The sequence below is a fragment of the Pithys albifrons genome, chromosome 7 (genome assembly GCF_047495875.1).
Source record: "Pithys albifrons albifrons isolate INPA30051 chromosome 7, PitAlb_v1, whole genome shotgun sequence".
NCBI lineage: Eukaryota > Metazoa > Chordata > Aves > Passeriformes > Thamnophilidae > Pithys > Pithys albifrons.
The window spans coordinates 24,251,890-24,278,527 of record NC_092464.1 but is presented as its reverse complement, the minus strand read 5'-3'; the positions used below and the strand labels follow the sequence as shown (position 1 = coordinate 24,278,527).

At 40.1% G+C, this 26,638-nt stretch overlaps 3 protein-coding genes across 4 annotated transcripts; 2 read left to right on the top strand and 1 right to left on the bottom strand.

Moving 5' to 3' along the window:
* Window positions 1-13,284, top strand: FAM133B (family with sequence similarity 133 member B). The gene is made up of 11 exons (XM_071560701.1): window positions 1-144; window positions 3,643-3,740; window positions 4,465-4,543; window positions 6,465-6,539; window positions 6,713-6,745; window positions 7,151-7,219; window positions 7,826-7,921; window positions 9,090-9,137; window positions 9,560-9,655; window positions 9,939-9,983; window positions 12,021-13,284. The coding sequence occupies exons 1-11, from the start codon at window positions 121-123 to the stop codon at window positions 12,105-12,107; spliced, it is 750 nt and encodes a 249-aa protein (XP_071416802.1). The 5' UTR covers window positions 1-120; the 3' UTR covers window positions 12,108-13,284.
* A 1,385-nt stretch (window positions 13,285-14,669) lies between these two features.
* CLXN (calaxin) lies at window positions 14,670-21,424 on the top strand. 2 transcript variants are annotated; one of them, XM_071560699.1, is made up of 6 exons: window positions 14,670-14,744; window positions 14,932-15,087; window positions 16,895-16,999; window positions 18,563-18,702; window positions 19,494-19,598; window positions 21,296-21,424. In XM_071560699.1, exons 1-6 carry the CDS (start codon window positions 14,687-14,689, stop codon window positions 21,344-21,346), a joined length of 615 nt encoding a protein of 204 aa, XP_071416800.1. In that variant the 5' UTR covers window positions 14,670-14,686; the 3' UTR covers window positions 21,347-21,424. The 2 variants fall into 2 exon arrangements, with proteins under 2 accessions (XP_071416800.1, XP_071416799.1); XM_071560698.1 differs by having other exon boundaries at window positions 18,551-18,702.
* On the bottom strand, window positions 21,183-26,578 carry RBM48 (RNA binding motif protein 48). Its single transcript, XM_071560700.1, has 5 exons — window positions 26,483-26,578; window positions 24,426-24,616; window positions 24,149-24,294; window positions 22,714-23,249; window positions 21,183-21,800 (listed from the first exon to the last, which is right to left on the bottom strand). Exons 1-5 carry the CDS (start codon window positions 26,576-26,578, stop codon window positions 21,714-21,716), a joined length of 1,056 nt encoding a protein of 351 aa, XP_071416801.1. The 3' UTR covers window positions 21,183-21,713.
* Between the last annotated feature and the right edge of the window lie 60 nt (window positions 26,579-26,638).

The window sequence follows — 26,638 nt, the reverse complement described above, 5'->3', positions numbered from 1 at the left end:
GGGCACTGTGCGGCCGCCGCCATCGCCGGTGCCGCAGCTCGGCGGCCGAGCGGGGCCGGGGCTTCCCGGGCGCGGGGAAGGGCCCTTGGCCGGGCCGGGCCGGGCCGAGGCGGCGGCGCCATGGGGAAGCGGGATAACCGGGTGGTGAGTAGCGCGGACAGCACGGCTGGGATCAGCCGCGGCGGCACCTCTGGGCGGGCCCTACAGCTGGACGCTCCCTCGGGCCGGACGGGCCTCTCCGGCCGCCGCCGCGCTCCGGCCGCGGGGAGGGGCAGAACGGGCCGCCGCGGGGGACAGGAGGGTCCCGGTGTCGGCGGGGCTGCTCCCGGTGGGTCGGAGGCTCGCAGGGGCCGGCTGGGTATGCCGTGACGGGACTGGGGTCTCGCCGGGTCCGGGACCCCACCGGCGGGCGACAAAGGCGGGCCGTACCACGCTGCCCCGGGAGCTGCCGGAATCCCGTGCGGGTGTCCCGCCCTCGGCTCCCTGGCAGAATGTTGCATTGCCTTGTCAAATCTGGCAGCATCGTGACTGACGCCTGCTTTGTGGTCTGCCGAGGGAAGGTGATTAAGATGCTGGCCTGGCCTGTACAAAGATAAAATGGGAGTTACAGCACTCGCTGAAGTGGCTCTGGACCTTGCTAAGCTGCATTTCCTTAAACTTGGCGTTCAGTTGTACCTGAGCGATCTGAAATTCAGCTGTAGGCAGTGCTCTGCTGCCTCGAGAGCCAGCGCTCAGCAGGCAAAAATTGCACTTCTGCACACCTGAGTGCAGAGCCTGATTTCATGCAGGTACCACGTGCATCCTTCCTCCTGTTTTTCTTTAAGAGTTTTTGTACCAGTTAGCCTTTCACTTAGCACTTGTAATCATTTAGGAACTGTAAATTTGTAGCTGAATTTTATGATTAAACACAAATCATAATACTTTCATTTTTTCCCCTTTGTATGTGCTGTGAGTTCATACTCAGACCCATTCACATCTTTGCATACCTTGGTGCAATAATATAGTAAAAGACATGAAGGACATACACCTTGTACAGATGGATAGCAAAGCGCCTTTGATTGCTCTGTTGAGCTATCAAAATAATCGAGTCTGCTAAGAAAGGGTTGACAGTGTTAGACTCCCAAGACTAGGCCTGTGCTTGAAATGTATTGCTCTGTTGAGGTGTTGTTGGGTGTATATTTATTTAGTCTTAATTTTCTTTCAGTAGGACAGTTGGGATATATCTACCAATGCCAGCAAGTCTTTATTTTGCTATATAATGGCTTCTAGTACAGACAAGTTATAATAGAGGACCCTTTGTTCCTCATACATGGTTGTAGAGCTTTCTACTTGTTACTTCTCTGACACGTCACTTCTTAAATGCACCATCATTTTGTCTATTTGGAGATGAAAACTAAACAAGCTTTTTCACATCTGTAGGATACTTGCAAGGCAGTAGTAGTATTGCTTGCCCAGAGAACCATGCCTGACTGAAGGTGCTTTATGCTTTTCATGAACATGAAAACTACACAACAAACACCTTAATATCTGCTTGAGCAAATGGCCAAAAGCAGAAAATGAATGTGCAGATGAGCACTTTCTCTACTGAGAGCACTTTTCTGTGCTCTCTCTGGCTAGTGATAGCAGTTTGGCAAAGTAGTGTAAATACTTTACAGAAATGTTTATTGTTAAAATACCTCTTCATAAACAAACATGTTTGAAATTATAAGGACATGCTCTAAGCCATAAATTTCCTAATTGTGGACTTTGGAGCAGTACTTAGTCATTATGTACTTGCTGTGGGAACATTGAAGAAAGCCACTGAAGGGAGGAAGCTTCCTAGCCAGTTACCCAGGGACAGTTTGGGAAGTAGAAAAACAACATCTGACAGTTGTAGCCTCTTCTGCAGGTAGAGAGTTTTGTTTGGGAGGTGATGGGGTGTTCATTACATGTTAGCTCAGGTAGGAAAGCAGCTACTTTTTATTTAGGATCAGCAAGAGACCTTCATTTTTTAGAAAATAGTTATAATTAAGAGTTTTCAGATACAAATTCTTGAATGGTAACCAAAGAGTTGATTTGATATGCTCACTGGAGTAAGTCAAGTCTAGTGGATCTAGTACATTAAAATTACCTTTGTTTGGTCAAAACAGGGTTCCAATACTGTTTTCCTGCATTCCTAAAGAAGATCCTTTTTCACTCAAAAGCTGAATTCCATTGCAAAAGTTTTACTCATTTTTAGGTTTGTAATGTGAATTCCGCTTTCTAAGTGGTGTAACTACTTGAGTGCATACATCCATCTGCTGCTTGTTTCGATTGGCACACCTCAGTGTTCATTTGCCTGTGTTCACCTTGTGTGAATTAAAGCAACAAAGCAAAGCCCCAAGAAACGGCAGCAAATGTCACCCTTTGAGTCAAAAAATGTTCCACTTCAAGGAATCTCTGGATTGCTTCAGTGTGGTTCAGATCATGAGCTAAACTTGTGTGGGCAGTGCTTCCTTCCAGACAGGTGTCCCTTCCAGGGCAGAGCCTGGAGTGCCTCTTCCAGGGCTGAATGTATCCCCAAGAGCTGAAGGCCAGCAGCCTGTTTGCAGCCCAGTCCAGAAACTCAGCATTGCTGTGGTCGCTGCTGCTGCCGTGAGGGCAACAGCTGCTGCTTCTGAAACAGCTTTCACAAATGGTCACTCCCTGTGCATGGTGGTTTGTCAATGTCTGATAAAAAGCAGTACCAATGTTGGACATGTAGCAACCACACAGATGGATGGATCTTTGCTTTGAATCTACAAGTACTCTTTAAAAAATTGTCTCAGATGGGGCAACCAAAGCAGGGCATTGTTTGGGCTATTTGATCTTTTTCCTCATCTCGAAACGGAACAGTAAGAACAGTGTGTTATGTTCTGCAGAAGTGAAGTGTTGGGATGTTACATAGTGATAAAAGCCTGTGAGATAAGAGGGTATATGTACCTCCCTTTCACATGAAGAAAATATTGTTGACATAAAAAAGTGCAAGAAATGCTTGCTAGAGCTTCTTGATTAATTGCTAAGGGGGATTATGGATTCTAAGTATTAATTTAATCTTTTATAGCCTGAAGAGGATGCATGGGTTTGAAAGATGGAATACCTCATAACATTGGGGTTATGTATATTTGGTTTTTGTGGCTCTTTTCCTCCTTAAAATAGCCCTAAGTAATTGAATTTTCATAATTGCATAATTATAGCAGAGTACCACTGCTTTCTTGTTTTGGTGTTACAGCAAGAAATTTCATGCAGACTTTATTGAATCTAGTGTCGTCAATTTTGAATAGAATGATAAAGGCATAGGATCGGTTGTCCCAGAGAGTAAGAGCTGAAATTTAATTACATTTTCCATATCCCAAGGAAGAATATTTCAGCAATTGTGATACTATTCTCAGTTTGCAAAATCATTGCTCAGGGAGGGGATTGGTTTTTTCTGCCACAGTATAACTCAAATTGAAAGCATTTCCCCGAGTCTTTCTGCTGAACCAAACAACTTATTCTAGTTAAATATTTTATATTCTTAGAAATAAGTTAGAATTATTTTTCAGTCAGTGAGAAGACATTTTTGTGAAGTATAAAACTAAGATATTTTGGTATCATAGTGCAACTGATGAATTTTATATTTGTTTTTGTTGTTTCATATTCAAGGCTTATATGAATCCCATAGCTATGGCCAGAGCACGAGGTCCTGCCCCAAATTCAGGACCAACAATACAGGACTACTTGAACAGGCCAAGACCAACATGGTAAGTGGCAACACCTCTCTACCATTGTGGCCTTTGAAGTAAAAGATTTGTTCCCTCTTACTAAAATAAGATTGGTACCTACCTGCTCCCCAGAATATCCAGTAACAGATTTTGTAAGATGTCTTGTCTCTAACCAAAATGTTCTAAATATGTATTCAATCTCCTCTTTTAAAAACAATAGTATTTCATTTTGAAATGTATATTTCTTATTTGTCTGTACTTTTTTGGCAACAATTTCTCAGAAGAGGAAAATGTTAGTCATTTTACCTCTTTCACAAATAATGCCTAGACCCTGCAGATGTATTTAATTTATAAACAAATTAATCTCTAGAAAATCATTTTGCTGCTCTATTCTTAGAGCACAGTATTTGCTGTGTATGTGCTGGTATATTCTTAGAATACCCTACCCAGCAAAGCCATCACTTCATTGTCAACGACTTACTTTACGTTCAGTCCCTTTTGCCCTCTCTCATGAGACATTAGAGAACAAGCTACCTAATTGCAAAGTTAGCTTGAGGTCTCTCGGAGGGATTTAACTACCATGCTTAAGTTATTAGGGTTAGGTTACCATATGTGTAAATCTAAGATGCTTTCCTGCTTCTTCTGTTGGAAGTTCAGCCAAGGCTAAACTTCAGAAAACTCTACAAAAAGTTAGACACTGTAGAGGGCATGAAGGAGGTATTTTTAATTGTGAAAATTGTGATCTGTCATCCTTTTCGTGTAGGGAGGAAGTGAAAGAACAACTAGAAAAGAAAAAGAAAGGATCCAGGGCTTTGGCTGAGTTTGAAGAAAAGATGAATGAGGTTGGTACTGTTATTAGCGGTTAATAAACAATTCTTCCTACCAAACAAGCTACTTTTCTTCTCTTATCATTAACAATACCAAGTAGCCATAGTGTTTCACTTCACTCAAGTTTTTAATGAGTAAATATTTTGTTTCCTTTATATCAGGAGTTAAGGTTATCACTTAACCAGTGAAGAGTTACTCTCAGTTCAGAGAAATAAAGTTTTTTAAATTGCTGGTGAATAAAACAAATGCATATGCTTATATTAATAAATTAAATCAGTGCATTTTCAGGTATAATAAACCCAAACCTCTTCTGCTAATCTTCACTTGTTTAAAGTCACAAAATGCAAATATATCAGGAAAAAGTTTATTACTGGAAACAGACATCTTTGGCAAAGAATTTACATGTAACATTAATATGGGAGGCAGCACAAGAAATGGCCTTCAGTCTACAGATAGGACTATAAAGCACTTCTTTTTCACTCATCCTCAGCTAATTACAATACATGCTGGTTCCCTGCTATAAATGCACCTGTTCTGATGCTTGCATTCCATACCTGCTGGAGATCAGCACAGTGTAAGAAAGTTTCACATGTAGCTCCTGTATACAAGGGAGAAATTAGCATACAATGAATGTAACTATTTCTGTTCCTTCTTGGGTCCCAGTATCTTGAGATAAGCTTCAGGCAGTAATCTTCATTATTGCGTGTGAGTTTCTGATTGAAGTAAATTATGCTCCTCCTTTGTTGCTGGAAGGGCATGGTGCCCTTAGTACTCTTGCTGTACCTTTTTGCCTAAGAAGTTGTACCAGGATTTGGAGGGCCATGGGGTCCTATTCTGAGGGGATCAGTTGTTCTGTGCTCTGTGAATTTTAGCCTGGTGATTTTTGTTTAGTATTCTGTCATTCCTTTCCTGATTTTGTCTTTGCTTTAGTGTGAAATAATTGAAACTGGCACAGATAGAAACTAAGAGTCTTTCAGTTCAGTATGGTAGGAAGGGGTTCAGGGAATCGTGAAAGAGCCATGAGTTATTCCTAAGAACAAATCTCTGAACAGTTGAAAAGATTACAAGTCTCTGAATAAGGTGCTGTCTCCCCTATTTTACTGACTGTTCAGATTTTTTGTTTAACACCTAACACTAGCACAGTCTTTAAAATAATTTGAAGAGAACAGTGGCCTAATGAAGCACAGGGTGTTGTTAGAGACCCCTCAGGTAGCTGTGGGTACCTGGTATATCACAGCACACAACCCACTGCAACATTCCATGGATGCTGCCTTGGATGTGGAAGCGTATTATGCACAGCACTGTATTCTGACTAATCTGCCATGTCTCTCAGCAGCACTGAGAGCTAATTCACAATATGGTGACATACTGCATTGCATGGGTTACTTAACTCCTGATATTTCTGTCCCTTCAGCACAATATGTAGATTATCATTGCTTTGCCAATACCATATCAATATGGCTTCAAAGTGAGGATCAGAGCAATAAGGAAGGGAGCACATGATGTGTCTGACAGTGCAGATTGAACCTAACAGCCTTTCAGTTTGAGATGGGGGCAGGTTGGATGCTTAGAGTTCTTGAAGAGGGGATTTTAGGTAAACCTAAAGACTGTGACAAAACTGCAGTTTTTCTGATAGGGTGCCTTGGTTTTCTAAAGTGCTCTAGCAAGAACACTGTGATACAAAAGCAAAAATACCATCATTAATGACCTTCAAGATAAATGACAGTTTCTTAAAGCCAAATAACTTGAAGGTGTGAACTAACACTGCATTTCAGTGAATATTAATCTTCTCTAAAATCAAGTGTATTACAGCCTTATTTGTTGTTTATTTTCTGGGGGTTCTGTTAAAACTATAATGTTATGTAGAGGAGAACTTTAAAAAAGCTGTTCTGAAATGATGCTCCTGTCACTGTTTCTGTTTGGTTTTGTTTTCAGAATTGGAGGAAAGAACTGGAAAAACACAGAGAGAAGTTACTGGGTGCAAATGAGAGTTCCTCCAAAAAGAAAGAGGTAAGCTATTTTCAGTTTCATACAGTCTGTGTTTGAAACTGGATTTATCATCAATACTCTCAACACAGAAGCTCATAAATACATTTCCAAAGCCAGCATCAAAGTACATAAATCTGAATACATGACAAAAGAAAACAATGCCACAGTAACATGTGTTTTATTTTATTTTTAAGAAAAAGAAAAAGGAAAAGAAGAAATCTAATAGGGTGAGCAAAATTTTCACTTTTCTGAGCTTTTTTGCTTTGGGATTGTTCCTATGTGTCATTTAAATTTTCTTGGAAAGAGGAAGTATAGGTGTAATTTTGATTTTATATGGTAATTAATTTTTATTAGAGAGGGTTTTTGTATATTCTGTAAAAGTAGATTTTTATTTCTGCTTAAAGGGAAGCAAAGAACAGTAAATAGATACTATTCAATGAAAAATGTTAGAAGTGACTTAGAAACTCTGTTTAAGAAAATCTATGTAAGGCCAGCTTCCTAGAAGTAAAATTTTATTGCTTATACTTTGAAAATGAAGAAATTTTAAGGGTAGTTTTTGGATGGGCTTTTGACTATTTGCCAGACAAAATGCTGCATCTCACAAGCTTCACTTTTTGTTGTGTTTGGTCAAGTTGTCTTCATCTTCCTCTTCTTCATCAAGCTCTGATTCTTCCAGCAGTTCATCTGATTCAGAAGATGAGGTAAGAGTTAACTTACTGCAATCTATCAGGTTTTGTTCATGAGGCTTATTTAACACAGATTTTGGTAACATGTTTTAGAATATTGTTTGAGGACATGGTTCCCTAAAACTGTTTAATTTTTATGCATTTGGTACATATAATAAAGTTGTTCATTTTAGACAAATATATCTGTTAACAGTTTCTATATGAATCCTGTAGATTTTGGGTGCCAGGTTTATAAACTGGATCCATTTCTGATTTAAGATTGAATTGTATGCTTTTTTAATAGAATCTCCCATCTAATCCTAAAAATGCAAACATACCATTTTTACTTCTTAGCAAAAATCTTTGTTACAGATAATCAAATTCTACAGCACACATCTAAATAATAAACAGAATCTAGAGAACCTGGATTTTTCACCAGTTTACATTTTTTCAGTGCAGAAGAGTTATGAAGGTCCACCACTAAAAGAATCCATTGTAGCATACTTTATTCCTCTAGGGAACATGATAACTTGTAGGAATTTGTCATTCCCTATTCCTTACATTTAATGTAAATCTTCAGTTCTAGTGAGAATAAATTCAAGTTTGTGTTTTTCCTTCTTTTTCTACAATATTTGTGGATAGGATAAAAAGCAAGGGAAGAAAAGAAGGAAAAAGAAGTATCGCTCCTCCCGGAAATCCTCAGCAAGCTCAACTTCAGAATCTGAGTCAGACAGCAAGGTGAATATGTAGATGTGTTATGAAGAGAGAAACATTTCTGACTTTCGCATATCAGTATGGTTTTTTATCTTCCACATTTAAAGTTGTGCATTCTCACTGTGCCTCAGCTTCACCTGGATCTTTTGGATCCAGCCAGGAATCTGCCTCCACTGGCCACAATGCCTGGCAGAAATCATTTGATCTTCAGAAAATGAACATGCTTTATTCCAGCCATTTGTAGTTACTTCTCTAAATTCAGACACCACATGCAGCTTCTGTGCTGCTCAAATGTTTAGTTTTAATATTTCATTAACACTTTAAATTTTCTGTGAAATTCTTTTGAATATGCTATTTAATTGAACACCATCTGTGAAAATACAGGTATTGCAGGATATTAGTGGCCAGAATATTGCCTTTCTAAATATCTGTGTACTGAGTAGTTTCCTTCTGGAGACCTGAACCTTTCCCAAATGCATATTAAATTGAAGTTGTCTTTTTCCTTTTCTGAAAGCAGAACAATGTAGATACACAGGCTCATTGAATGAACAAAAAAACGAAGAAGGGACATGAGGCAGTTTGTTCAGTTATGTCAGCATTTTTCTGTGTTGCAGGGTGTAGTAACTGCATTTCTTGCCAAAATATTAATATTACAGTGAGTTGTTAAGATTATATGTGTAGACTTTATCACAGGCTTTCACTGGAATACCTAATTCAGTGAAGTATCAGTTGTAATGAATCACTGTTTGCATATACCTATGAATTTGTGCTAATGGGAGGTTAAAATTTTTGCTTATAAAGGAACACAGAGATATCCTTACTGCTGACATTGGAAGGCAGAAAACTCCAGGGAAATACCTGCCTAACCCCAGCCTGCCCAGTGGACATGGACATGGATAAAGAATAAAGACTGTTACATTTTATATGTGGTTACAGTAGTGATAGCTGGTATCCTTCCCAGAGGCTCTCTACTTGTACTGCAAGTACAGTGTTGCTGATGTCGTACAGACCTCTTCATGCTGCTGGTTCAGGAAGTAAGCAGCTGCATCAAAATGCTGTCTTTTCATATTTTAACTGTTAACTGCAAGGTAGAAGGGACAACTTTGAAGAATAATTTTCAAGAGACAGAAAAAGACTGCTTTGGGGATTTCGGCCTTTTTCATTAAATAATTTTGTTTTCCTTTCTATTTAGGACAGCACAAAAAAGAAGAGGTCAAAGGAAGACTGTGAAAAAGAGAAGGTATTTTTATTTCTTAACTACTTACATCAGAACTGCATTTTGCCAGAGTCTGAAGCTGCAGTGTTTGTGTGTGCATATTGAGACATCTTCAGTTATTCCTTATTTAAAAATGATGAAACATCTTATTTTCAAATACTTACTCCTCCATGTGTTATTATTTAAAATAAGAGACTATTATTATTCCTCTCACTTCTAGAAAGTTGCTGTATCTTGGTAACAAGAGAAAGGAATATACAGAAAATTACTATTTTCACTAAAACTGTTTTAACAATTTGGTTGGGTAATTTGTTGATGATGAGTAATTACTTTAATGTCAACAACATTTTAAAATATTTCACAACTTGGAAGTGTTATTACAATCTTAAACTTTTATGAAATTTGAAGGGCCTGACTTTACTCACAGTTCTATTGCTTTTATATAGGAAGGTAAAAATCACCACAGGAAAAGGAAGAAAGCAGATCGTGGCGATGGACCTTTATCATCAGAGTCTGTATCTGAATCGGATCAGACAGAGGAGGTCAGTGTGAAACCTCAATTTCAGATGTTACAGTGCTTGTAGCTTACTGATTCACATGAGTAAATGAATGAACTAGATTGGATTTAACATATCATTGAAAGTGTTCTGCTCTGCACACATGCATTTAAGAGTGCAGCATTCAAAGTTTTTTGTATTTTTCCCTTTAATAAAAAAATTGTAGTAAGAATTGTCAAGCTTCTATTACCTGCAAGTAATTTTGAATTAATTTTCTTGAGAACATTAAAATTTTATGGATATTACATTTGGTTTAATTTTTCTTTAGGTGCAAGCAAAAAAGAAGAAAAACAGTGAGGAAAAGGAGAAAACAGCAAGTATCCCTCTTACTCATTACTGTAGTGTCCAAAGGAGGGCAACGAGGCTGGTGAAGGGACTGGAGCACAAGTTGTGTGAGGAATGGCTGAGGAAGCTGGGGTTGTTTAGCCTGGAGAGGAGGCGGCTCAGGGAACACGTTATGTCTCTCTACAACTATGTGAAAGGAGGTTGTAGTGAGATGGGTGTTGATCTCTTCTCCCAGGCAACAAGTGATAGGACAAGAGGGCACAATCTTAAACTACAACAGGGGAGGTTTAGGTTAGACAGTAGGAAGAAGTTCTTTACAGAGAGGATATTGGGTATTGGAATGGGTTGCCGAGGGAGGTGGTAGTGACCATTCCTGGAGGTATTTAAGGAGAGACTGTATGTGGCACTTAGTGCCATGGTCTGTTAGACAAGGTGGGGTTAGGTCAAAGGTTAGACTCAATGATGTCAGAGGTCTTTTCTAACCTAGTTGATTCTGTCATTCAGTCATTTTAGGATATAATTACTCTGTACTTGGTTAATTTCCAATTTCGTATTTTTCGCTAGTACAGATGGTTTATAGCAATAGTCTACTGTCACACGAATCTGAAATTAACAGTTTCTTCATTTACTGGCTGAAGTCACTTTTACAAGTGTTGAATTAAAGAAGAATTTGTCGCTATTTTACCTATATGTCATTTGAGATTTATATGTCTAACACTTGGTGTAGAATATATTTTACTCTCCATTAACCTACTAGAACTACTAATACCAGTACAGTACCAGGTAGGGTAGCAGTTTGCCACACAGACATCAGTGCTGTTCCTTTGTTAATGTTGTGTATAATTCCTTGGTAAGCTCTGTCTTCCACCATGAAAAGGGCCTTAGGACATACTTACTAGAATATCTATGTCATAATTCTACCCCCATCCAAAAAGCTGCCAGCAGCCTCTTTATTTTTTTTCAGTTTTGCTGATTTATTTCTGTTGGTAAAAGTGAGAGAAAGGTTCAGCAGTGATTTATATAGAATGCAGATTTATCACATGAACCTGAGCTTCTTCATTTAGGAGTACAGGGGTTTTGAGATCCTAAATGCCCACTCAAGATGTCTGTATATCTATCCCTCCTGTCAGCAGCAGTGCTTCTAATTAGGCATGTCAGTTGTCTAGATAAGTTAGAGCAAAGGAAAGGTTTACATGAGTCACCTAAAAATACAAATATAGGTGTATCAGTGATACTCGGTACATGTTTTTCCATGAAACTTGTTTGCTTTTTCAGAATCATATAAACTGCTTGCCATAAGATTTCTAGTGATTGATTGTAGGGGGTTTTCATAGAAGATTTGTATATGTAAGGAACATATATATAAACACAGACATACATATATAGGTATGTGTAAGGAATATGTATAAAATCACATCTATTTTCTACTGATTCTTTATTTTTTCTAATGTCACATCTATTTGAGAATTCAAGTTGAAATTCAGCTTGCAGAAAGACAAGATTGTAGCTCTCAGTTTCTGTATTACAGTGCATCAGCATATTAGCTTGAGGATTTAATCCAGCTAGGTTAATCTGAAAGTATTTACAATTGAGATCATAATTGTTCTATTTTAAACAAGGTACAAGTGCTAGAGATTCTAGCCAAGTGAAGTTGAACTAGTTAATTTTGCACAGTGAATTTAAGTCCATACTTTAAAATCTGTAAACATCCTAGTTATTCCCACATATGTAAGTTATTGCTGCTTGTCAAGGCACTTCCTTATGACTTTGCTGGTAATCTATAAAGCCCTAAAAATCATTTAAAAGATTAGGAAATGTAATGGTGACAGTGATGAGAGGTGTTAAACAGCCAGATCATGGTGGAAATAAATTAAAGACTGCTCATAATAGTGCAGATTTCTGGGTAAAATACAAATTTTATTTTTGTGATTTCTCAGTAGTCTTCTGTAGAAATCGCTTTTGAAATGTCTTTGCAGAAATATCCATTCTGTGCTCTCATTTTGCATTAGTGTAATGTAATAGATGGCAACTTCATTACACAATAACTTATGTTTAATTTTTTTAGGATAAAACAAAAAAGAGAAAGAAGCACAAGAAACATGGTAAAAAGAAGAAAAAGAAGATTGCTGGTTCAAATTCGGATTCAGAATAATATTTAAAAAACCCCGAGACTATCAACAGAAGTGCAATGACTAAAGGAAACTTAAACTGTGAAATGACAGCAAACTTTACCAAACTGCATGAGTTGTCCTGTGTTCTAGAAATATTCCTAATCTTTCAGTAGCCAGCCAGATGCAGCTGTGCTGGGAAAGATCATTGTTATTGCCTGCTGCTTAATACATGAGGTACAACTTTTAGAAAATTCCAGTAAGTGGTGATGGATATTTGAAACAATACGAGATGGTAGGCCAGCTGAGGTGTAAAATATTGAAAAAGAAGAGTTAAACTTTTTGGATAGTAAAAGTAGTCTTTTAAAGCATTAGTAATAGTCTTTATTTGTAAATCAGGACAAATTAAATCCCAAGTTCATCCTGCAGGTTAATACTAAACATAAACTATTCCAAGCTGGTGTCTGCTAATGGAAAATAATAACATTCAAAAGGCTGCCTGTGTAGAAATGTGTATCATCTGCCCCCTTACTGTCTTCATGCTTATGAGAAAGGGAATGCTACCTTTTTGGCTAACTGAATGGGGTGCCTTTGCCTTTGATTCTTGCAAATCTCTGCTATTTTTAATCCATGCAGCATCTCTGATTCCTGGGAAGCTTGAGCTACTGTCAGCAGACTTTTTCTGGATAAGCAGTTTTGAGCTTCCAGGCATGTGCTTCTCCATTAAGCAAGAGCAATGACATTTTGCAGTATAACTGACAGTCAAAACCTGAGTATTTTACCTCTGCTTCTTTGAAATAGCGATAGACCTTTGCTAGTAAATATGTGTATTTCATTTAATGTCATTTTGGTTTAATTGAAAATTCCTTGCAAACACTGGTAGCTTTCTTTGAATTATCTTTAGAATTGTTTTGCATGATTTGTACCATTTTCAAACTAACAAAATGCAGGTAATCATTTGTTGTAAAACCCGTTCTATGAATTATGTTCCACATGCAGAATTTCATGTATGTATTTAGTTATAGTTAAGTTCATTGCTATGTTTAAGTGCACACTTGCTGAAGATATTTAGCATGTAAAAAGCAGGATTTTGATACCTTAACAGCTTCATATTGAAGCTGATTTTACTCTAAGCAAGTTCAGTGGCAGATCTGTTATGTGACGTGTCTTGTTAGATAAAAAAACTACTGCCAGAATCTCATTAAAGATACTGTTTAAACAGTTTGTATTTATATTTTTGTACTTGAGGGCTACAGAATGTTGACCTAAGTCATAAAGCTGTTTTAATTTAGTTGCTTTAGATATTGGAAAAAAGCTTTTTTAAATTAAATGTGCATACAAGAACACAGAAGCAACCATTTGATTTTAGTTTATATGAAATTCTCACTTTATCTTCCATTGAAATACTGATTGCTGGGCCTTCTGTTAGCCTTTAACAACTGCCCATCCGTCCCAGGCAGTCCACTACAGATTGTATTCTTGATCCACCCCTTTTTTTCATTGCACAGGTGCTAACTTAGAATTTACCTCTATTGCATACAGATGTTTCAAATATTCTGTTACCAAGAATTTCAAGAGTTTTAAGGCATTGATCATTAGTCTGCAAACCATAACTAAAAACTGTGGGAGAAAGATGATTTCTTATTGCCTTTGTACAGAGAAATTGACTTCAAGTTCTTGGGAAAATACAACCATTGAGTTGCAGCAATGTCCCTCTAAATGATAGTAATGTTTTTATCAACTATTTTATAGCGTTGGGCGTGATGTTACCAATTCTAGACACTACTTTGTCAGTGAGGTAAAATAAAAGGCAAGAGGCAGTGAACAGTAGGGTTTTGATTTGGGGTTTGTGTTTAGTTTTGTTGGGGTTGTTTTCTTTTTAAGTTGTGGTGTTGCAGTTTTGGTAGAAGAACTTGTAATGAACCATAGCATAAATGCTCTCTGTTGTGTATGATACCTTATTTGACTTCTACACAACCACCTGCCACAGAAAGAAATAAAAATGGAAATGAGACCCAATCTTCCAAATCCATAAACTGGATGTCATTTTAATTGTGTCTATGTATTTGTTCTGCCTGACTGTGCATCAGGTGCTGCTGTAGTGCTTGGCAAGGGGGGCAGCAGGTCAGGGGCTCGGTCAGGTCCCAGCAAAGCTGCTTTAGTGCTCACACACAAATGTTTCATGTTGCAGTGTGTTAACTAATCTGTTTCATCTGCTCCTGCGTCCTTTTTTTCCTGAAGGGATGGTCAAGTCTGGTCTCAATCCTTCAGCTTTGCCGATGCTCACGTGTGAGTGTGGGTTTGGGTGGCACCGACAGCCGCGTTCCAAGTTTGGGCAGAGTGAGAAAGTAGAAAATGAGCAATCCGGGAATAAAAGTGTTTTAATGGATTTTTGCCTTCTGACAGCAGATGAACAAAACCAGTATTGTGTCTTTAATTTTTATCATTTCTTTCCAGAAACATTTTTACAAGTTTGAAATGCAGTTATTTTGTTTTGTCCAAGTGCTGTGTCTCAGTGCGCGGTGCGGGTCGGTCTCTGTTCTGCAGTGTGTGTGTCCGTGGGGCGGACCCGCTGCCGCGGTGCGGCGTTGCCGTGGGAGCGGCGGCAGGAGCGGGGCCCGCCATGAGCAGGAAGCGGCTGCAGCTCCTGGTGGAGTCTCTCAGCCGATCGGCCAAGCACTGTGAGTCTGCTCCGGCCTCCTCCCGCCGGCCCTGTCCTCGTCCTGCGGGGAGGGGGGTCGTGTTTTCCGCCGCCTGCTCAGGAGCAGGGGCTGCGGGCGGGCCGGGCGCGCCGGTGTCGTGTCCAGCGCCGGAGGGGCCATCGTTCTGTTCTGCCCGCGTAACCTAACCTGTGTTTGGGCCGCGCAGTTACCGAAGGCGAAGTGGAATGTCTGATCAAGCTCTTCGACGCGCTGCTGGCCAAGTCCAGCAGCCACTTCGCCGTGGCCGGCTTCAACCGCACCGTGTTCAGGGACACCCTGTTCAGCGCCTTCGGCATGACGGACGACGCGGTCCTGGACCGAGGTGAGGAGACCTGGAATCGATGGATGGCTCTGTTTTCGCTGCTGACCCCATGAGTGTGCCTGGACAAAGCAGTGCCATCCCATCCTGGCGACGACAGCAAAATTATGCTCAGGAGCAGTCGAGAAAATGGCATCTTTTCTTTCTTCATGCGAAATAGTTTTTTCCATAGTTCAGGGCAGCTCATGCTCCAGTTCCAGGGAGACCAGGCAGAGGCAGTTGTAGTGCTGCCTTGTGGCTGTGGCTGTCGCAGTCACTGTAGCGTCAGGACAGAAGAGGGCAGCATCGTGTCACTTGCCTTTTCTCCCTGCGGTCACTGCTGCTGGTGGACAGCTCTACCTCAGGCCTGGAAGTCACAGAAAGTTACCCTGTTGGAGTGGATGACTTTTGGGCTAGAGGCGCTGTGAACAGCACTGAAGGGACTGGGCAGACAGTACAGGGAGCTGAGTAATGAGCCAAATAACTCCTTGAAAATACAGTGTTTTCACAGATTTGTAACATGAGGGCCACATCTGCAGTTACTGTGAAAGTTGCGGGAATGATCTCAGATGTAGAGGTCTTTATAGGAGGATGCAGAGCAGGCATCAATCTGCCATTGTTTCAGTCTTGGGCTGCCAAGAGTCACTCCTTCATTCAACAGTTCTCCATCTCTCTAACAGGAGAGGTACTTACAAACCATAAAATAAAAATCTGTTTCCATTTTATGCAGTAAGTCAAATGTGTGTTGGAAGATACCTTACATGTATACAGTCTTGAAAATAAGTTTAATTCTTACATACAAAGGGGCTGATTTCAGTTTGCAAAAGCAATTCTATTGTTTTCCAATTCCAGAATGCTTTTCTCTCCATGTAGAAGTGTTCCTTCTGCCAACTTACTAATTAGCATTATAAAATATGAATTATTATAGATGTTAGTCAATGCTTTGAATTACATCTTAGATTTTAAATCCTATAGTCCTATATTACAAGCTATATGATTAGTGAAGCTACAGCCTGGAGGACACCGAGGGGAGACCTCATTGCAGTTTATGACTTAAGAGGGAAAGAGGAGGGGCAGGCACTGATCTCTGCTCTGTGGTGACCAGACCTGAGGGAATGGCCTGAAGTTTTGTCAGGGGAAGTTTAGGTTGCATATTAGAAAGAGGTTGTTCACTCAGAGGGTGGTTGGGCTCTGGAACAGGCTCCCCAGGGAAGTGGTCACAGAACCAAGCCTGCCAGAGCGCAAGAAGTGTTTGGACAACACTCCCAGGCACATGGTGTGACTCTTGGGGATGGTCCTGTCCAAACTCGATGATCGTTGTGGGTCCCTTCAACTCAGGATATTCTGTGATTCTCTGAAGATTGAAAGTTGCTTACGGAAGGGTGAAGAAAGAAGATTCTGGTACATGACAGACAGGAGGTTATTTTTCATTGTATATTTAACATATTTATATATTGTTTCACCAGGATTTTTTGAGATAAAGCTAGTCGTTAAAATCTTCTGTATGCAAACACGCCTTATTGTAAGGGATATTGGTTTATTTGATTTGCACCTGCATGGAAGCATAATTCCTGTAGTTGTGTAAGTCAGGCAACAGATCAAACAGCATGTCTTCCCCACAGGATTCCGGAGTGGAGGATAGAAAACTGAGGGGCAAAATCCCTTTAGTTGTTACATCTGAGAGTCAAGAAAGGTAATCGTACCTTGGTGAGAACAAAAAAACATCTCCACAAAAAATATGGGTTTATAATTTCACTGAATTTAAGAAAATACTCCTTTTTTGGTGTTTCCCTATTAAATAAATTTAAAATGTATCTAATGTACTTTCCAGTGTTCAGCACTTTTGATAGAGACAACAATGGCTGCATCACTGTGGTGGAGTGGGTGCAAGGCTTAGCAGTATTACTTCGGGGGACATTGGAAGAAAAGATTAAATGTAAGATTGATCTGTATGCTAATGTTTAGTAGCAGTCATTGAATTCATGACAAATAACACATTGCTTGTGTTGTAATTTAGTAATTACTCTCCTAAAGGATTTGGTAATTGAAAAGTTTTCTTCTGTATAGTTTAATACAATGAAACTGAGCTCTGAAATGGCTTCTCTGAGACACAGGCCTTTTCTGTGTGAACTGCTGTTATCATAGCTGCCACCTTATTTTGTTGCTTACAAAAACTTGCGTTGGAACTGAATGAAGCTTTTTCTACAGTATAGTTTTGACAAAATGTATGTTTTTGTATTCACACACAAAATTGGAAAGAAGCAGGTGTATCTCTAGGGTGATTTTGGTTCAATAGCACAGTCTCAAGCCAGCCAAGACCAGTGCCAACATTCATTTACTGGCACAGTGGGGAAGCAGCAGTTGCATTAACTCCCAAAGTTCTTCAGCTTGGAAGCATAGATAGAAAAACTGAGCGTATTTTGTTAGACTGTCATGAGAACCCTCACAATAATGACAGAGAAAGATGGAGGAGAAAAAATAGCAAGAACTGTAGATTTTAAGAAGCAGAAAAAAAGAAATAGGGCACATGGGGGCAAAAAGGTAACAGAAAAAGGAGGATTACAGCATGTTGTTTTCATGACAGAGTGACCTATGTAGGCAACTATAGTTCCCAGGTTCAAGCATCAGGCATCTCTAATGAACTGGATAAATTCATCTGGAAAGTGGCCTGGGGCGACACAGCACTAGAATTTGTGCCCAGGACAATGAATGAATGTGTGTCAGTACTGCTACAAGCAGTAGAATATGCAGCCCTGCTGTACGCACCACAGAATATATTAGTGTGGAGTGTTGTCTGTTACAAGTGTATGCCAGGAGTGTTTTTCCTGTAGACAGTCTTTCTTTGTTACGAAAAACCCCATCTCTTGTGTTCCAAATTTAAGATTTTTGTTTGCTTGTTTACTTAAGTTTTGCAAAGGAGCAAATTTTATTATGATCAAAGATTTCTGATTCTAGGAAGGTAGAAACAATTAGAAGAGGAATTATGTTGATACCCAAAATATTCTGTTTCAGGGATTTTCTTTGTATTAAAGGTACTTCAGCAGTCTTTTCCATGCCAGTGCAGCTCATTCTTCTTTATCGTTTTTTAACCCAACTTCTGAAATAACGAGGATGTGTTTTGTAGGTGCAAAGTCCTTTTGATATAGATAGCAGATTCCCACTGTGGGAAATCTGGCTTCTAAATCAGAACCTTGTTTATATTTTAAATGGACCGTTTAAGAGAATTTAAGATCTGTAAGTTAGTATGGTTTATGTGAACTGAAGATTATTTGAGCAGAAATAAAGAAATAATTTTTAACTGTAAAGGGGGAAATAGGTACTAATTGACTAATATTTATATCAAAATGTGATACATGTATTTCATATATAAATACGTGACAAATTTGGCTCAGTAGATATGCTATACAAGGTACAATTCATGTTTTCTGTCTAGCAGTAACAGGTAACTTTAATGGTATGTGATTATAGTTTATTTGCATTTCAAAAGACTGTTTTACAGTTTATGACCTGAATGGTGATGGATACATTTCAAGAGAGGAAATGTTTCAAATGCTGAAGAACAGCCTTATCAAACAACCAGCAGAAGAAGACCCTGATGAAGGAATTAAGGACTTGGTAGAGATAGCACTGAAGAAAATGGCAAGTACTTACTCATTGCGATACTTAAGTGTCTTTCAAACATTCATTAACCAAAGCTTAGAAACTTCCTGTGAGGTAACAAAATATGGTGTCTGATTTACAGTGGGATTCAGAGAGTCTCCTAAGGAAAGCCAGAAATATAATCCAGATCTAGTAAGTCCCAGTCCAGTATCCTCACATGAAATTTGTTACGTGAAGTTACTATAAACTTTATGTATACACTAGCATGTGTATATGCGCATAGACACCTATGCATGCCTAGTCAAAACAAATGCCCACTCAGAAGTGGAAAACTCAAGTGTCAGCTGCATTTATTCCAGTGTTAGCCATCTGCCATAGCTTTAAGTACATTTGTGTTTTATTAATTGATCATGAAATGTTTTTATCCAATTTATATATTATATTAAAATGGTACACTCAAGGTAATTACTGTGAACCTTGTCTTACAGTGTTTAATCTAGGATATTCACATTAGCCAGGGACTGTCTTTCAATATTTTAATCAAATCAAGATACACAGTCTCCTCTTCTATGGTGGTGGTCAAAATATTTTACTTAAAACCAGGTCTTGATTCCGAACTCCTTTTAACCGTCTATTTTTCAACCCTGCCCCTTTTACCTCAGGTTGCAGCAAGCAATGCAGATCTTGCCTGAGCAGAGACTGATGACCCCCCAAAATGATTTTGCATATAATCAAATGAAAAATAGAATCCATATCAATAAAACACCTGTTAAACAAAAATACAATTACTACAAGTAATCCTTTCCTGAAGCATTCCCTTCCTTTTGTAGGACTATGACCATGATGGCAAGCTTTCTTTTGAGGACTTTGAACAGGCAGTCAGAGATGAAAATCTTCTCTTAGAAGCCTTTGGGCCATGTTTGCCGGACATAAAGGTATGTCAACCTTGAGTTTAAAAAAAAGGTGCAATACTTTCTGTTCTGTTGGTAAGGGGACATCTGTCTTACAGCATTAACTGTCATCTCAGGTTCTTTTTGGGAGAGGCTGGTAACTTTCAGAAAAAAAGGAGAAAAAACAAACAATAAAAGCACCACCTGCAGCGTATTCCTCCTCAGGGTGTGGCACTGCTGTTTCCTAATTGCATCCAACTGGGCTTTATTTATCAGTAATATTTCTAGGGGGTTTTTTGGGAGATGGTAATTTAGAACATGCTTATTTCCTCAGTGTTATGTTCTTCTTTGGAGAGAGTTTCTGCTGGTTTTTTCCTAATCCAGTAACCATAATTCTATTTGAACTGTTTGTGACTTTTAAATAATCAAAGTTGTAGCTTCATAGAGATGGCAAAAAAAAAATTGAAATATGCACAGTGATTCCTAGAAACAGAAGAGTTGCATAACACTGTTGAGAACATGGCAAGTTTTTATTTGCTGGAAACCTGTACTTCCTGCCAGCTCATCCACCTATAGGCTGGAGGACAGGAAGAAAGTCTCACAGCCACAATGGCAAGCTACATTACACATGTCAGCTGCAAAGCAGCTGTTCCCAAAGTGCCAGATTTCTCCTGGCAGGCTGTCAAAAGACTTTAAAGGGTTTGGGAAAACCAAAGTACTCTGGTTTTTAAGACCAGGGAAAAGGTTTTAAAAAGTTTCTGAACAAAATCACATTCATTAATAAGCATGGAAAAATTACTTCTGTCAATGTTGGTGATAAAGCAGGTCCACAATTCAGGCTAATCGTGGCAACGGGGGAAAACTTGGTTTCTTTCTTGCTTACAGTGTTTGTGCCTTCCATTCTTTATCCTACCCAACTGTTGCCTTTCCCCGAGATCTTTAGTTTCACTTTCAAAAGAGAATATTTAGATGTCCTTTCTAGCCCTAAAAGCAAGAAACAAATTTCAGCTATGAGCTTTACATGAAGAGAACCTATAGGGTACTAGATTTCCCACTGAGGCTATTGTAATGTTAATTCTACCCCTTGACACAGATTAAACATTCATTTCTACTTAAGTGTATCTTTTTTAAATGTAATGAACACTGCATTTGAGAGAGTCCTGCCACTGTGGAACTGTGGTTCTACAAGGAGCCTGCAAAGGTGTGCCATGAGCACATTCCTTACATACCCTTGCACCAGCACCAATCCTGTGAATGTCAGCATGGTGTATCTTAACCTGGTATTGGATTCATCTCCTCAGGGCTGGTTCTGTTGCCCAAAGGTGGCCCCTGAGCACTCCCATTACAGGGTTGTTGCAACACAAAATGCTACAGATACTAATCTCATCACCAAGGAAAATGTGACTCGTTTACACTGCCACATTGTCATCCCAGTCTCTGGCATTCCTGCTTCCAGCCAGTTTATCTCATTCTGCAGCTGGGTCGTCTTCCCCTCCATGCCAGCTGATTCCTTGGTCACAGATTCCTACAGCTGAGCAGTTACAATCTGAATTTCCCCTTCAGTTATAACTTTGAATGTTCTGACTGGTCTCCCAGAGATGACACCAGTAGTTCTAAGCTAAAAAGCAAGAGGTATCTATTGATTGCATACACATTTCAGTCCAGTACATGTTCTCACTAAATATAAATCCTTTAGTTAACTGAAAATTAACTTTTTTCTTTCTCTCTTTTTTTTTAAACAGAGCAGGATAGCATTTGAAGAGAAGGTTTTCCTGGAAACTCGTAAACTGTAACTCCATTATTGAATACTGTTGTAAGGGGTGTTTTTCTTCACCATTCTTCATGATTGAGTAAAAATAACTGATTACTAAGTCTGAGTATCCTTTACTGTAAAATCTGTAGAATAAATAGAATTTACTTTCATGACTCTGCCCACATAAGAGTTCACTGTTATGAAACACGTTACAGTAAGAGGCACACAGGACAACATTGCAACAATAATATATTGTAGTGGTTTGTGCATTCCAAGAAACAAATTGATACAATTTTTAACAGAAGCCCTTGGAAAGACAGTATAAAGAATTTTTTTTAATATAAAAAATAAGTATTTTAAACTATATCCTTTAGAAAAGGACTGTTGGAAGATGCTGCCAGCAGTATCTATATTCTTCTTCTTTGCTTTACAAGTGGCTTGGCTGAGCTGCTCTCTGGCTTTTCCACAGATGTTCTTGGAACAGAATCTGCTACCTAAATAGGGGGGGGAAAAATTAGTAACCTGTAATCACTACCTTTTTATGCTCATTTTAGAGTAAGGCCACGTCTACAACATTTGAGTGTTGAGAGGGATTTATTACTATAATCATGCTTGGATTGAATTTTCCAGCTGAATAGAGGAAAAAAGTAACACCAAAGGCAGCATCAAACACAAGATAGGTGAAACTTAAGAGTCAGCAATACTGTTTCTGTATTTAACCACAGAAACTGATTTCAGATACTCAGTGATAAGAGCATTCTTCTTACCAGAGGTGTTTTCAAAGTAAAGGCTGAGTGTGCTTTTTAAACTCAGGTATTTCAGGAAAGGAAGATAAAACAAAAATGTGTATTTTTGACATGTATTTTAGAAATGTATTTAATATAAGTGGTGCTTATTTATAGATGTGACTGGAGATAAGCTCTTTCAAATCAGCCTAATTATAGTCATATCTTAATGTAAAGTTTTATCAGTTTGACCTGCTAATTGATTAATATCCTCCATAAATCATCATATAGCTTAAAACATGCTTGTCAGTATAGAAGAACTGGTTCTGTACAGCTTTTAGTGGCGTAAGAAGTGTAGGAGCAAAATTACATTGAACTGTGACTTCAATTACTTTTCACACTCCCTTTCAATCAGAAACCAGATACCACACCAGAGTCAGCAGGGCTGCCTGCAAAAGTTATTGTGTCTCCACACGCTGGACAAAAACAACAGTGGTTTACTAAAAATCATTTAGGACCATGCATGGACATTTATACTTTCTTAAGTGTAGTGTATGGAGTAGAATTGTCTGCAAGAGTTAAATAGCAAGAACACAAGCTTTAACTGGCAAAGGAACTGGTAATAATGAGTAAATGCTGAATTATCTGAGAGTTGCTGTTTTTATGGGTAACAAGCACATACCTCTTTCAGTTTATTTCGAATTAATGTAGCTGAAGTGTTCAGTGACGCGTCATCCATATCCACTTTAGGTATTTCTGGTAGTTGTGGACCAATAATGGCTTCAGTATTGTCTGCACTTGTTCCAAGGAGGGAAAACTTGCTGCCTTCTTCTCTCCTTCTCTTACGTTCTTGCAGGTGAGTTGTACGAGGCATAAACCTGTCAATTCCACTGTAAGTTGGAACTGTTCTTTGCTGCATTAAGGAGGCTGGTGGAGTGTGTCCTCCTGGATGGACACTCGGAGTCAGGGATGTGTTTTGGCCAAAGTACCCAGAAGTTTCAATACAATTGTTACCATAGTGTGGAGATGTTAACAGGCTCTGATTGTGTTTCCCAGATGGATGCCCTGTGTTGTGGGATACCCCATGAGAACTTGTAAAGCAGGATGGAGCCCAGTTACTGGCTGAATGTGATCCTGATGTACTCCATGGGAAATCACGGTGAGAGGTCTTTGAGACTGTCTTCTTAGGGCCCTCAATGTTCTTTAACACAAAGCAATCTTTAAAACAACAGAAAAGGAGCCTCACTATTTCATGTCATTATTAGTTCTAATAATAAGAAGAAAGAAACAAAACTACAACTGCAGAAGCAGTAACAGTGATATTCCATTCCCAGGCACCTTTCTGTGATTGTTTCTTAAGTGGCACTTTTCAGACTGTGTTCCAGCCTAGTCCCTCTGCTGGTTTGTGAGGAACACCTGAGCAGAGGTATTTCCACAGTTTTGAAAACACAAGAAAAATATTCCTAACATTGCCAATCAGTGATTTTTACCTTCAGTTATGATTTCAAGAAGGACAGGCTGTCTCCCAACATGGAAAAAAATCACTGGGCTTACTCCTTTTAAATATCCTTACTCAATGACTAGTGATACCCAGCTATGTGGGCCCAAGAAAGAAGCTTGTCCACCCTTCAGTTCTGCCTGGGAACTCTGCAGTACAGGAGCCTTTGTAAACCCAGTCCACTCTTAACACTCCCCCAGTGCCAAGATGTAGGCTGGAGATATTTTTTGATGAAGCTTCTGGTACAGTCACTTTCCTTACAAAACTGTGCCTTTGGGCACGCCTGAGTAAGCTGGAACAAGGTTGAAAACATGATGCCAAAATTTCCTGCTAGTGCCTGAAATTTCTGATAACATTTTGAAAAGAAAACAAAAAGGAAATACTTCATTATTAAGCTTAAGCATTCCTTTTTTTCAGTCTTAACCAAAACTGAAAAGTTGCTTTGAAAAGGATACAGTTCTGTAAATACTGAGAGAGATTTTCATTCTTCTGTAAACATGCTTAAAATGCATCTCTAAGAGCTGGATAAAAAACATTTTCTTTAATGGGCACTGTAACTAAAACCCCACCCACCCATGAAGAAAGATATTAAGATTCTATGAGAAATTTAATCACAAACCTCTTTGATTTGTTGCTTTTGCTATATACTTCCTTCTATCCTGCAGCTTCTCTCTAGTTTCTTGGACTGTTTCAAATTCAGGAGCGTAGCACACGTGCAGCAAACTACCAAAGAAACTTCGCTCATCCATTTTTCTCTTGGCCACCCTGAAAGGAATTCAATTGTATTGGCAAAACTGAGACTTTTACTTCAACTTTCTAGAACTTTTAACACATTTTAAGTGCAGAAGTTGTAAAAGAGTAAAACAGCAAGAGGCAGCTATTGCCCTGTCCAATACCTTGCACACTGCAGTTTTTGGAACTTTAAAAGGTAAACTTCAGTAAATTGCTCTGCTGGATATTCATCTAGAGCGTGATACTCCTCGATGGCACCATATAATGCAAATTGTTCAACTAATTCCTTCATAACACCCAACGCAGGAACTCCTTGGATCAGTAAATAGCGAGATTCCAAGTTGATAGTGTAAACCTGAAAAAAACAAAACCAGAGTATTCAAAAACGTTCACATTCTTGCTTTATTGTAAAAGGCAGGCATTTTCTCCATGTTTTCTGTTGTTTCCCAAGTCCTCTCAGGATGCTGAAAATCCCTCTATACTCTACTTTGACTCTGGACTACTGCAGGTTATCCTGCAGTTATCTGGGACCTCCTCATCTCTGAGCAAGAACTGAACTTAAGCTTCTCACTCAAAGCAAAACCCAAATGAGAGCTGCCTTTGCTGCACAAGGTGAGAGTACTGCCATTTGCTGAGCAAAATCTCTGGTCTCTGGCCAACTGCCATGCAAGTCTGACTAGTAACCAGTTCATCAGAGACGCTGTCAAAATACAGAAGAAAAACACAGTGAGAAACCTGTCCTGTTCATAGGCAGAGAGAGCATGCAAAGCAGGTGAGGAATATGATTTTTTCCTCACAAAGAGAAACAACCAAGTACCATGATTGTCTAGGGCACAGTGTGTGTACAGGCTCCTTGCTACGACGATCCAACAAGGTACAATCACACAGATAAAATGCTGAAACAAGGTCTTCCTCCAGCAGGGTAAAAACCAAACCAACCACTCTCTTATGCTTTGTGAAATGTCAAGCAACACAGACTCTTAGGAAAGCATGGTGACAGCTCACTACTTACAACAGGCAGCTAAACCTGAGATCAAAGGAAATTCATTCTGAGTTGGCTAAAAACCCCCAACTAACAAATATTCAGACTGCACAGTTACACACATTAAAAAAAAAACAACCAAAAACCCACATTCTGGATGAAGGAATCACTTGGGAGATCAGCACAAACTCCCACCATAAAAAACAGTCTCTGCAGACAAGTCACTCGAGTTGTTCCTGCGACAGCAGCATACTCCCTAACTGCATTCCTTTGGGAACAAAGGGACTAAAGGATGCTTTCACTATAGGATTTTTTTCTGGCACATTTGCCCTTTGACCTTGCATATCTAGGGAGAGGAGATTCGAGTAAGATTTTATCACCCTTGGGACATCCATACTGTTTCTCCTGTGTGTATCCTCCCTGTGTGTGTTGGCCTTTGTCCCTGTGTGGATACCCGGGACTTTCTGGCCCCACGGCATACCCTTGGAAGAGTAAAAGAACTTCATAGCTCTAACACTTCATGAAACATGGAGGGTTTGAAAGTTTTCAGGAGGGTGGTGGTAGTGAAAAATATGTGCCTTATGTACGTGTAGGGAGTAACCGTTGTTGGGGCACTGATGAGGCCAGACCTCAAATCCTGTGCTCAGTTCAGGCTCCTCACTCCAAGGAGGACGCTGAGATGCTGGAGCCTGTCCAGAGAAGAGCACCATTGCTGAGGAGAGATCTGGAGCACAAGTCCTTGGGGGAGCGCCTGGGGGAACCTGGAGGTGTTTATTCTGGAAAAAGGAGGCTCAGGGTTGACTGTATTGCTCTCCACAACTACTTGACAGGTTGGAGCCAGGTGGGCGATGGATCTGACGATCTTAGAGGTTTTTTCCAACCCCAGTGATCCTTAAGGTGCCGCCACAGCTCGCAGTGCACTGTCAGTACCCCGACCGCAGGCGCAAACCCCAACCCCAGCAGTTCCGCCGCAGTCACGGGAAGTTCGTGCCGTGCACCAGGCGAGGCCCGCGGCCTCCCTGTCCCGGGACCCGCGGCCTCCGCTCCCTGTCCCTGTCCCGGCCCCGCGGCCTCCGCTCCCTGTCCCTGTCCCGGCCCCGCGGCCTCCGCTCCCTGTCCCTGTCCCGGCCCCGCGGCCGCCGCTCCCTGTCCCTGTCCCGGCCCCGCGGCCGCCGCTCCCTGTCCCTGTCCCGGCCCCGCAGCCGCCGCTCCCTGTCCCTGTCCCTGTCCCCCCCCCACCTTCACGGCGCGCGGCCTCCTCCCCTCGCGGTACTTGGCGCGCGACTCGCAGACGTTCAGCTGCGCGTGGTGCCGGCACGGACCGCCCGCCGCCATCTTTCCATCGGCTACTGCGCCCGTCGGCCGCGCAGGAGCCAATCAGAGGCGGGACGGGGG

Bases quoted from the DNA above. Each gene is read 5' to 3' on its own strand.
- RBM48 (XM_071560700.1), bottom strand. From the start codon at position 26,578: ATGGCGGCGGGCGGTCCGTGCCGGCACCACGCGCAGCTGAACGTCTGC. The intron at 24,295-24,425 runs GTATTGGACAGG...AATTCCTTTCAG, and splicing joins CAAAAACTGCAGTGTGCAAG to GGTGGCCAAGAGAAAAATGG. The intron at 23,250-24,148 runs GTTTGTGATTAA...GTTGTTTTAAAG, and splicing joins AAAAGCAACAAATCAAAGAG to ATTGCTTTGTGTTAAAGAAC.
- FAM133B (XM_071560701.1), top strand. From the start codon at position 121: ATGGGGAAGCGGGATAACCGGGTG. The intron at 145-3,642 runs GTGAGTAGCGCG...TTCATATTCAAG, and splicing joins GGAAGCGGGATAACCGGGTG to GCTTATATGAATCCCATAGC. The intron at 9,138-9,559 runs GTATTTTTATTT...GCTTTTATATAG, and splicing joins AAGACTGTGAAAAAGAGAAG to GAAGGTAAAAATCACCACAG.
- CLXN (XM_071560698.1), top strand. From the start codon at position 14,687: ATGAGCAGGAAGCGGCTGCAGCTCCTGGTGGAGTCTCTCAGCCGATCG. The intron at 14,745-14,931 runs GTGAGTCTGCTC...TGGGCCGCGCAG, and splicing joins CAGCCGATCGGCCAAGCACT to TTACCGAAGGCGAAGTGGAA. The intron at 19,599-21,295 runs GTATGTCAACCT...TTTTTTAAACAG, and splicing joins CATGTTTGCCGGACATAAAG to AGCAGGATAGCATTTGAAGA.